The sequence below is a fragment of the Haliaeetus albicilla genome, chromosome 19 (genome assembly GCF_947461875.1).
Source record: "Haliaeetus albicilla chromosome 19, bHalAlb1.1, whole genome shotgun sequence".
NCBI classification, from domain to species: Eukaryota; Metazoa; Chordata; class Aves; order Accipitriformes; family Accipitridae; genus Haliaeetus; species Haliaeetus albicilla.
The window spans coordinates 21,274,128-21,286,603 of record NC_091501.1 but is presented as its reverse complement, the minus strand read 5'-3'; the positions used below and the strand labels follow the sequence as shown (position 1 = coordinate 21,286,603).

The 12,476-nt window shown below is 38.8% G+C and overlaps 1 protein-coding gene across 1 annotated transcript in view; it reads right to left on the bottom strand.

The window, feature by feature from the left end:
- RIMKLB (ribosomal modification protein rimK like family member B) overlaps positions 1–12,476 on the bottom strand; it is a 50,132-nt gene that overhangs the window by 33,129 nt on the left and 4,527 nt on the right. The window contains 1 exon segment of the mRNA XM_069806735.1: positions 8,636–8,856. Coding sequence (XP_069662836.1) covers positions 8,636–8,810 — 175 coding nt within the window. The 5' untranslated portion in view covers positions 8,811–8,856.

Here is a 12,476-nt window from a genome sequence, read left to right as displayed (position 1 = left end):
ACTAAAGGGAACACTTAAACAACTTTTTACAATTTCCTCTTCTGCCCTTGCAAAAACTTAGAAGGAAATCCACCACCACATCCCCCCCGAAGTTCCACAGCACTGTACCACTACCACAAGACAAGAGGCTCGATAACTAGAGGACACTTTCAAATCAAGTTCTTAGAACTCAAGGGAGATATTTATTGATCTTCTGACTGCTACATTTCCCTACCAGATCTAACTCTTCTTTAGACAGAAATTGCCAAGAAACAGGATTTGATAGCATGGATTTTGAGCATATTGTTTCAGTGATGTTACATTACAACTATTACTGTAAACAAAATCATCTACCCTATTTACCATGTCAGTGCAGCCCACCCCCCTTCTCACCTAAAAAAAAAGCCAAGAGAGAACAAACACTGGCATATTTAGTCTTTTTACCTCACCCCTTGCCAAAATGGATCAAATCACTAGTCTTGTCTCTTCCAATATGTTCTTCCACTATGCTATTGAGTTCTTCCACTATGCTAGTACTGGGCATGTTCAACTCTCCAATATTTCTACCTATATCATGCAACATCATGTGTCTGAAACAGAGAACTTTCTTCATGTTAAGTACACAGTACGATTATTCAATTGGATTACTTTTTTACTTTAGCTTAGAAAGGAGCACATTCCTCTCCCCTCTCTTTCATGAAAATATATTCCCAGGGTCTGGAAGCCAAATTCTTCACTAGTACAATTTCACTGAAAAAAAAAAAAAAAAACCAACCACAAAAACCACACACACAGAAGCATGCCCTCTCAGGAAAAGTAAAAAAAAAAAAAAAAAAAAAAAAAAAAAAAAATCCACATTTTGCTTGCAGATGTGTCGAGATGAGTAATAAGCACAGCAACAGTCCCCAGTTCAATACTTGCACTATATGGAAGTACAGAGCAAGAAAACCCTTCTGTATGACAGGAAAAGCCTTCTATTAGTTAAAGCAGTTAAGCAGTTAATTAGTCTAATTCTAGCAGGGTTTCTCTGACAACAGGAGCAGAACACCTTTGTTCTCAGGTATTCTTATGCTGTCAGAGCACATAAAACACATTCTGCTTACCAAAGCTTGCTTAAACTTTTGACAATTACAAAGGCATTTTAAAACTCCGTATCACACTTTTAATCCTAAAATGTACTGGACCTTTAACAGATATAGAAATCATGTAAGCTCTTCCATTCAAAGAGCAATCATTAAAAGGACACCATCACAGATTTTTGTGACATTGTAAATGTTAATTATTTACAATACAAGGAAACAAAAAATGAGTGATAGTTTCATTAGTAACACTTTTTTTTTTTTTTGGTTCTCCTTTTCATGCAGCAAAGGGCAGATATAAAAGAAAAGTGTAATTCTTGAAAACTGTATTTCACCACATTTTACAGACAAAGTTTATAAGAATAAGAAAATAAAGGGACTTGTCCGCAGCCACTGGCACTCCTAGTAGTCCGTATCAGTTAAAACACAGGTCTGCACACTGGAAGACCCATCTCAACAATGAACAAAGTTCAGCAGTACCAGTCTCTCTCTTATTCACAGTCACTGAGAATCAATCAGCTAGCTGCCCATGATCACAAATGGATAACAACGACACTTGGACAAAAGCTGGAAAAAACCGAAGCTACTGTCATTGCTGAAAGAACAGGTAATAGAGTACTTCTCTGATCACAAATCTAGTAAAGCAAGCATAGTTGTCAGTTTCATAAAATAAGTTTTTCACATCAATACTTGTGGTATCTCTCTCACACCCCGACACACACACTTTGCCCTCCTGATTTAAGTGCTGCAGCACACTACTGCAGTCATGTTGTTACCTGACTCAGAGGACTGATACAGCATTAAAAAACACCCTCCACCAAGGAGAAGCTGATTTGGTTTAAAACCACACCAAGCATGCAGACCTGGTTCACCATGCAACTGCTCAGACAACTGTGCCAGCACAACTTGCTTAGGTGACACAGCACTGGAACAAGGATTGTTCAAAAAGTGACCCAGAAACCCCCAGCCAGTTAAAGACTGTCTTGTAAAATGTTAGGCTAATTTTCATTTCTTGACTGTGATGTATGGAAACACCTCTTTCATCTTGTTTTTGTCCTTTTTACATTGTTTTTCCCCCAGATGGCCATTCCTGAGAATTCTTGCAACAATTAAAAAGCTGGCAATGCTTTCTGGCATTTTCAGATATGATGACATGCACGTATGTTCAAGATGATGTGCCCTACAACTCTGATTTTCCTGGCTGACTTTCTAGAACATGTGCAAATGAAAAACTTCAGTCCTTAACATAGCCCTCTGAAATGACCATAATAAAATATTTCCACGAATAAACATTCCTACCTCTCCACCTTGCAAAGGTAGCTTTGGACTGAGCCCGTATCTACCACTGACAACATACTTATGTTTCCTGAAGAAACAGAATGATTTTGAGAAGATCAAAGTCATTGTTAGCCTTTGGTTTTTAGCATTAGCTTGAGATAAGTAAGAATAGAAATCCCTGATAGCAAGGAAGAAAACTGTAAGGACACCCAGGGTCACACGGTATAAATCCCTTCTTCCCATACACATCACAAGAAAGTTGTGTTTGGCATCACGGTTCTGAAGCAAAACAATTCTTTCTAAAACATGTGGCAGCTGTTGAAATGCACCATTATTAGAATATCTTTCTATGATGATAAAGCCAATGTTTGAATTGCTGTTTTTTCTACTAGAGATGTGTTTGTCTGAAGTATCTAACGTTGGGGTGGCCACGTAGTCACTCACCTCTAAACACAGCCACCATTCCAGAATCCCCTTCTATATAGACCATAACTGCCTACTAGTAATGTTTATGGCTTCATAAGGTTTAACATCAATCAGACTGACAGCTGATTGGTTTCCACAGTGAAAGAACATCAGAAACAGTTTCAAGCGGTTCTGAGCCCAGCACTTTCAACAACACAAAATCCACTTCATGTCTAACCACCTTCCAGTCCTTTGCACACAACACGGTTTCTCCTCCAGCTCTCGCTATTGAGTTACAAACCAGTTTCCCAACTCTGCAGAGGAAGCAATGGCTGCTTTGGCTGTTGTTAGTAGCAGGAAACAGGCCAACTCTGCAGTGCTCAACAAGGCACCTTGCCAAGGCCACTTGCCTCTGCTCCATCACTGCCAGAGCCATTGCTGCACACCGCAGGAAAAGCTCTTACAGTAAGGTGCACTGCTGGACTAACAAGTGCCGGGGAACTGCTGAAACAGTCAGCAGGAAGAGGAGGTGATTATGTTCCCTATTGTGCAACAGAAGACAGTCTTTAGGTGACTTAAAGATGATTCAAAAATATTAAAGAGTTTTGGTATTTTGATATAGCAACCATTTCGCAGATGTAAAAGCCCTCTTATCATGGATCTAGCTGATAAGAGTGCTTTTTTTACCGTTACACTGAAAACACAGGAATCTGTTATCCAGCCTTACCTTTCTTCCCCAGCCTTCTACACTTTACAGAAATCTTTCAACAATCCCAATTCCTCCATGTTTTCTTCTAAGCTATCTAACCCAGCGTGAGGGGAAAAAAAAATATCAAAGATCACAACTATTTGTTACTAGTTCAGACCAAATTTGAAATGAAGGACAGATCATGTGAAACAAAATCAGATTTTGCAAGATTAAAGACTTAAACAAAATAGTGACTAATTATTGCAAATTTCAGTCCCACACAGGAAACCCAGATGGCTAAACCAGCACACCAGGAACCTTTACCAAGTTAAAAGATCTATGTTCTAAATACTTCCTCTGCAGAATAAAATGAAGAGATCAGTTCCCAGATGTCATCCATCTGACTTAAGAAAAGCCAGCTTACCATGCACAAAGTATTACTGTTTAATAACAGATGACTACTATGTCCTTTTTACTCCTCACCTAGGCTGGTCATTTGCTTTTACATTCCCAAAGAAAAAGCTAAGAAAGTCTTAGAAGTTCACACTTTTGTTTTATGCGTTAGGACCCTCCAATTCCACTCACTCCGGCATCTTCAGTAGGTGAAAGTTCATGAAAGCATCCTTCCTTAAAACTATTTTCCTTCACAGGACAGTATCAGAAAACATGAAGAGTCCAAAAACCTACAATAAAGGAATTGGTAAGTTGCTGGCTTGGTACCTCCAACTTCTGCTATTCTGGTAGTGAAGAATTTTAATAAAGATATTCTTGTATAAAATTTTAATAAAGGAAAGATCCAAGTTTCCCTAGCACATTCTTCACCAACAAACAGTTCTTGAACTGTGTTTCCCTACAGGTAAGGTGTGTAGTCTGTGGGGAAGGTTACTGCTAAGTCCTAGACACAGATGAGAAGAAAAAGAGTGCTCTATTCAGAAAAAACACACAACCAATTAATTATCTTTTGTCTCTTGTCCACTACACCTCATAGCATGCTTATGCCCTACAGGGTTCCTCCACCTCCAGCCCCATGCCACTGTGCACACGCCTGCTCACAAACTTCATTTGTCTAGTTTCAAATTCCCCAAGCCTGTTCTATCCCTGCACTAGCAAACTTAGACAAATAGTTTAAAATTACACGTTTTAACAGGACTCGCTGTTAAGACTTCAGATGTGTGTCTGAAAATGTCATGCAGAGTTTTGTTATATTACCTGCTATATATTTCAAATGAATATAGAAATTGCCAAACTAGATTAGGCAGCTAGCCATTTAATTTTGTAATCCAGAGCTTTTCTTACAGCAGTAAATACCAGATGCTTCAAAGAAACACACAAAAAATCCTGAAGCTGACACTATCAAGCACCCCAACCATAAGAAAATTCCTCCATTTTTAAAGTATGCCTTGCAGCTACAACTAAACACAAATATGAGCCATTCCCTAGAAGAGCAACCCCATTCTCCCCTGCCCTCATGTACTAGAGCTAGCAATTGTATGACCACAAAACGGGTTGATGTAGCAAGCTATGGCAAAAGAAAATTGTTAATTATTTGGGTGGAGTTAAGCGTTCCATTGGATTAGTGAACTCAACTCACACAAATGCCAGATCCTGCAAACGAGCAGAGAATTTGGTCAACCTTTTTTTTTTTTTAATTACATTAGCTTAGCTACAACATGAAAGCAAGCCAAGAGAGACATGACATGCTTGTACAAGGCAAGCAGCAACAGCAAGGCTGGAAAGAGGCAAGAGAAACATGGCTGCTGCATTCTGCAGTCAGCATACTAGACTGGTTTAGCTTTGAGAATTTAGCTCTTAAGAAATTTAGCCTACAGCCACACCATAGCTTGAGCCAGTTTAAATCAGAACAGCTGCAATATCACCCTTCACTTTTTTCCATACATGCATTCCTGTTCATTCCTGTGCACCAATGCTGTGCATGTCTGATTCAGTAACCATTTCAGCAAGTTCAGCCCACCAAAGAAGCGGAAAAATTTTCACTGTTTTATGCAGCTGGACTTTTCCACTTACTTTAACTCAGCTTTTGCCTTGGAGATCTACAGAGTACTACTGCCAGTGTGCAAAGGAAACAGGAATGCATGGCTCAGGTAAGGAGGCACTTACTTAAACAAGACAGAAACCACAGTTATTTTCAAGAACTATTTGTTGAACTTCAACTATTTCCAAAACAGTTTAAGCATAAGTCAGTTTAAGAGTTTCCTTCTAAACTTAAAGGAAGAACTTTAATTCCACATCTCTTAACTTGCATTTACTATCATTTTTGGACTGACACTGTGTTGAGGCACCTAACATGGATCTTGAGTGGCATGCAGCTTCATCATGTGGCCAGTAACACTGGGGCTGTGGGGGGGCGCTTGGGATGCTGGGTCATTCCCTGTTTCAGCTGCGGAAGAAAAGGAACCAGCGCAACTGCTGAAGCTCCACTGTTGGCTTGCCTGGGAACCCAGCCACGCTTCCCATCTAGCCCTGCAGTACAGCGGAGTAATGCCCCAAGGAGTCACCACTGCTGTGTCCACTGACTGAAACAAGCCCACCTCTCCCTCTGATCACATCAGGTACACAGCAAATCTTATCATTCTCTGACATACACAGATTTTGTAAGACTCTCAGCATCACAGAAGTTTTCCACATGCATCTTTGGCTCTGGCCAATTTTCAATTTTGGTATGTATCCCATTGCTCTGCTCAATTTTCCTAAGTTTAGAAGTGCCTTTTCCACTCTGTGAGGTAAATCATTTCAATCATTTTTAATGTCCTATGCCAAATTTTCGGTCTCTGAAGTCTTCAGCCATGTTCCTGACAGTCAGCAAGTCCACAAAGAAGTATCACTGATTATATCATCTACAGAAATACCACATTTTTGAAGTTTTAAATAGCATCCCGTAATTGCCAACTTGACTTTGTAAAGTTCACATTCTTTTAACAATTTAATTAAGAAATTGCCTAGGTTTAAAGGACAAAAAAAAAAAAAAAAAAAGAAGTGTGAGTATGTGAAAACCTAACTATTACTTCCTCCCATACCATGTCAGTTTGAGTCCTGTATTGCTAAGCTTTCAAGACAAATAACAGTAGAACTGGAAGCAAAAGCAGGTTATTATCCACTGAAGATACATTCTCTTCATCAACTCCTCTATGTTGTACAAAGTTTTACTCAACCCGGACCCCTCACACACCAGTAGATAACAGAAAGGGTACGGAACGCATTACCTCCTGGATTTTGTTCCAGGACACCTTTTCCTAGGCCAACTGAGGACTTTAACAAAGAAAATGAAACACAAAACTTTTGCTTGTGTCCTCCACCAGAAATCTGTATCAAAACATGTAGGCAAGGACTAGGAAAAAGAAAACTGGAAAATTAAGAGGGAAGATTTTTCATCTCTCTCCAAGAGAAAGAATCATTTGATATAAGATAATTCCCCCATGCCCCGCCCCCCCCAGCCCCCCCCCCCAAAAAAAAAAATCACAATTAGCCAGTCCAGATTATTTATAAGGAAATTCCTATCCGCATCTTTATCTCATTCCTTTTCAAAAGGTCAGTTATTTATATTTATTATGAACACTCTGTATGAAAATAACTTTTTTTTTGCATTCTCCTTCTAGTCATTTCCTTAATTTTTCTCATTCTTGTACTACACATTCCTCAGTAGTAGTTTTCCAACTTGCATGCTTTATCTTCTCTTCTTGCAATAGATGCAGCATTAGGAGACATTACATGGAAGACAGCAGAAAGGCCCACAATTCATGCTTGCCGTATTTAATTCCCAAAAAACCAGCAGAAGACAGGGAAGAAGAAAACATCACCAAGAAATAAAAACAATACTGATGCTAAAGGACCAATTATGCATCTTGGAGGCTGCGGCTACAGTCCAGGATGGCTGCCTTTGCATAACATGCTGTCCAAAGGACAGCATGCTCAGAGCAATAAGATGTTGAAGACCTCCTACAGAATTTCAAGTCTCAGATAAAAACCATAGAGAACTCAGAATAAAAGACAAAATATGTAAATAAAAGTTTAGTAATACCACAATCAAAAATCCTGTTTTCCTATGCATTTGTTTTACGCTTGATTGATTCATGCTACAATAAAAATGTACAAGACAAATTCTGACCAACGTTCTTCCCCAGAGTCAGTTTTAAGATTTCCCTCCTAGATAGATTCCCCAGTAATGAACGAGGTATAAGATCACATGGCAGCCTCTTCTACGGGGCTGAGGGTACTTTTATATTTTCTTTCCACACAGAATTATTCTAATACACCTTTCAGAAATGTAATTCTTCCCTGGATCTCCAGTGATTTTCTTTTTTTTGACTGATACAGGGGGAGGAGAAATGGAACAGGTAAAGGTACAAAACAACACTGCAGTCTCCTTCCTTTAGGAAATCCAAATTAAAAAATTGAAAAAAAAAAATCATAATATGAAGTGTTACACACCTTGACATTGATGGTATTAATATCCTTTCTATAACATAAGCTTACTATCTACAGAATCGTCGTACTTAACTTCTCTAACACAGCTTAACATCTTGCTTTTCCTTTTTAATCGCCACAGAAAAAAAAAACCTAACAGGAAAACAGAACAGAAATCTTACAATTTAGTTTAAAACACCCTAATTTGCAGTAATAGTTCAAATTATTCTGATGCACATACTTTGTTTTTCAGCCCTGTTCTTTTTTGGCATATACGTAACTACATGTCCGTACAGCAGCGTGCTTTAGTTATGTCACATTACCTCTAGCTCCATGACGATATGTACTGTCCATTGAAAATTCCTTTTAGTTTATTTCAAATGTGTTTGCTATCTTGGAACACAGAAGAAAAAAGTCCCCCTTAAACTCTTAAATGTGATCCATAAACTCCAAGCACCTATGCAAAAATGAAACTCCGTAATTTGTTCTTTGTTCAGAGGTCCTATAGTCCTTATCCCGGAATCAACAAACTAAAGCAATCCTCCTCTCTGTTCTACAGAGGGAAGGCAAAAATAGTTCTAATGCAAATTAGCAAAGTTAACAATTATATTTGATTATCACAATAAATGCTAAAGAACATGATATCATGTACGTTGATATGAATTGGATGATGTATGGCAGTCTGGCACACATGGAATTCATTATTAAACAGTACAGATGCTCCATTTTGCAATCTTTTTCCAAGTACCCTTTCAGCACATTCCCAGCCTTAGCTCATTCTCACCAAGATTTCCATCCTCAATGGTCAGCACCACTTCATCCATCACCAAGGCCCGGAAATCTAGCTCCTCTTCACAGCACTTGGCCTTCAGCGCTCTCAGGATCTCCTGCTGAGGGTAATCTTCTCTGATGCGACGGTCTGTTAAGAACCACAGCCTGGGAGCAACTGAACTGCACATCTTGGACTTGTCTTGCAGCCTTCAAGGTTTCCTTTCAATGGAACTTCTAGATGGTGGAGAAGATGAGACTCTGTTAGAGTACATATGCTCCTATCTTCACGTTCCCCACTGTACCAAGTCCTACTCCCTCTGCACAAGTCAGTCCTTTTCAATGGAGTGCAACTTCCAACCTCCAAGTGGGAAAATAATGCCTACACCCAATCTGCAACAGACACAACAACAACAGAAACAAATCCACTTACATTCAATGGAATGTAAATGCTAAAAACCAGGTCTTGGTCCTCATCCTAGTTCATCCACAAGAAGTACACGCTTGACATAACTACTGATACTGGTAGTAGCATCCCCCTTTTCTTGACAGTACTAAGATGCATGCCAAGGAAACATTTTGAATGGCCATCTCTGAAGGCCGTAATTTCAACTTCACAACTGGGATAATTCCCTACAATTGAAAATAACTCAGCCCCTCTCCTAGGTACAGCTAAAACACCAGTGACAGACTTGATGTATCCCTTTCCACCATATATGGAAGACAACAGAGCGTGCCAAATTCTTTACGTTAAAAAAGCAGTCCAGAAGAAAGGAAGAAATCCACTAGAAGAGGATTTCAAGATTGATTTGCTCTTACAAATACTTCACATCTACTGTGAAATGTATTTAGTATTACCCAGAACATATTAATGGAAAAACCAATGGAACAAGGAGCATAAACAAAATGTTAAGAATACCAAACATTAATACATGTAACCTAAAGCAAAATCAAGGTTTCACTCTCAGTGCTAGCCCTTTCTTGCTCCAAAATATTTTTTTTAAATTAGCCTCTACACAGAAACAGCACTAATGAATTCAGCACCAAAAAAAAAAAAAACAAAAAAAAAACAAAAAACACACCACACTTCAAACTGAAGAATTTCAATGGTGTTATAAGTGGTAACAGCAAGGTACTGCTCTTTTGGCTTTGAATACAGAGGACTTGAACTATTTTTGACTACACACTAAAATATTTTAAAAGTGGCAAAACAATTACAGGTACATTAATGGACTACTCATTTACACTCAAGAAAAACAAGCAGCAGAATGGTGTAGGGAGAAAGAATTCTGGAGAAAAACAGCAGTTTTCTGCAAAACGTTTTAAACTTTCATATTAAAGAGGCAGAAATCATTGTTTTCACCAATACAGCTCACATGAGTTTCAAACAGAACTGAACTCTGGGACAGAAACAGGAGTTTTGCCTGGTAGTCCTAATGACAGCACATGGTGTCAGCAGAAAACACAAATGCAGAAAGACCATAGGTATACAACTGCTTTCATTTAATATTGCAGAGAATTTTAGTTTCTGCAGCAGCTCTTGGGACAAAAGGATTGTTTTGCTACAACTATAAGAACAAGTTGATTTTTTTTGTAATTAAAAACCAAGTTTTTTCTATTAGTACAGCTTTTTCTTAACAAGAAGGTAAAAATGTAAGTGGCCATTTTTATTCCTGGTACTGAGAACCATAATGACAACAAGCAAAGACTGTGACTTTTATTCCATTGCTTTGGTAAATGAGGAGCAACAACAAAGCCAAGGACTAAAGTTCTTCATACCAACAGATTGAGAGAAAGCAGAAACTAGGGAAAGGCAATCACAGACAGCAGTCAAGATGCTCAATCAAGGTAAAGCAGGAAAAGAAGTGTTTGCTCCCTGCAGGAAAATGGGTATGGGAGGTTGTAAAGAGTATCTTTTGATATCTCAGAGAACCTCCTTTTTTTTTTTTTTTTTTTTTTTTTTTTTTTTAAAGCAGCTGAAAGTGAAAAGGGCAGGATGAGACTTGGGCTTACAATGGCTGACAACTGTCAGATCCTGCCCCACTTTTGGCTCTCTCAACAATGGATTTCTCTACACGGTAGTTTACAGAAAACTTCCTGGGACAACATCCTTGGCTAAGAATTGGGACAAGCTATATTCTTCAGAAATGGCACAGCTATGGCATAGTTCAAAAGGCGTCTTGTCAATCTACCTTTATTTCTGCAATTTGCATGAATAACTGGGGAGACCGAACAGCCCCACCTACCGCCTCTCTTTTGAAAAGCAGCTCCACCTAACAGGCTAGCCTATCTCATTTTAAAAAAAACCTATATAACATTGACTACATAAAAAAAAAAAAAAATATACTGGACAGACTTGATCATAATTAAAACAAACAAACAAAAAAAAAAATCAGAACCCATTACAGATATTCAGCCTGTTTGGTTTTTTTGGTTTGGTTTGGGTTTTCTCCCCCTCAGTACTGGTTCTAACACTGGTGCAGAGAAGCAAGTATTTTCTCTCTGGCAGCCTTTTCCCCATTTTTGCTTGCTACTAACCCTTCATTTCTTTGCCAACAGGGATCTGCTCCCATTTTTCTCAAATCTCTTTTCTAAGTGGCCCCACCTCCACCCCTTAAATCTGCAGAGACTGTGCCATCATCTCTCTCTGATTGCCATTTCAGCACTTTCTTTCTTAAGAATCAGCAAAGGGTTGAAGAAGAAAAAAAAAGTATAGCCTTTTCTTTCCTCCATCTTTCTTCTACTTTTGAAAGGAGCTATAGCATCATCAAGAGCAGCCATCCAGCTATTTCACAATTAGCACATTAAACCAGCAGGCATATAAAAATGCCTTGGGTATGGGTATTCAACTCCCTCCTAATACTAGGTCTCATTTCCTCTCAATCTTCAAAGTTTTATAAATGTATATACAAAGGCTTGCATCTCATCATGAGGCAGGCAGGTAACAACCTCAAATCTGGAGGTAAAGATTAAGAAACTCACTTTAGGTCAAGCTACAAGCCAGCAGCAGAGGCAGAAACTCGTAATCGTAACTATCGATTCCCTGACCTCCAACCCAATACCACATCTTTCTTCTACCTGGAGAAATACCATTTTCACACTAACATTCTGCTCCTAAAAACAGAATCTACTTATCAGTTTCAGCCTCTCCTTATAATCTCTATTTTGATTGTGTAAGAAGACTCACAGAACACAAAACCTGCAATTTACCCTATTAACCCAAACATCTTAACAATCCCTCCCACATTCACAAGAAAATGGTCTGTAGGAGGAAAGCTTGCCTTGCAGTCAGACGCACAAGAGCATTAAGCTCTCAAGTTGGATATGATTTCCAGAATTTTTCCCTGAAAACCAACTCCACCCATTTCAATCTAAAAGACACAGCCTCAGACAATGCTGGGTGTGCATGGAATGCTTCCTCATCCATGAGAGCATCTATTGCAAAATAAGTATAGTATATATAAGGAGGAGAGCAGATGTTTAAATGTCTTCAAGATGACCAGCTAAAATGCAGTTTTCACTCAAAGCTACTACGGTCAGTGTAAGTACAACCTTTCAATAACTATTTAATAGATTTATGAAACAAAAAGGAAAAAAAGCATCATAATTTAACTGCGTAAAACAGACCAGGAGCGGTAAAAGGGTGGCATCAAAGTAAAAGCTCTATGATAAAAATCAAACTGTGTGTCACGCCAGCCAAGCAGACACTGCTGCATCTGCTTCAGAAAGACACTGCATGGAACAGATTCTTAGCAATTTATAAAGGGAACGGAACGCTCACCTCAACTTTGGGCTGTGGCATCCCTGTATTGCTTAAGCTAGGCTTTATTCTGGCATTCACACAGCAGCTTCCTCCC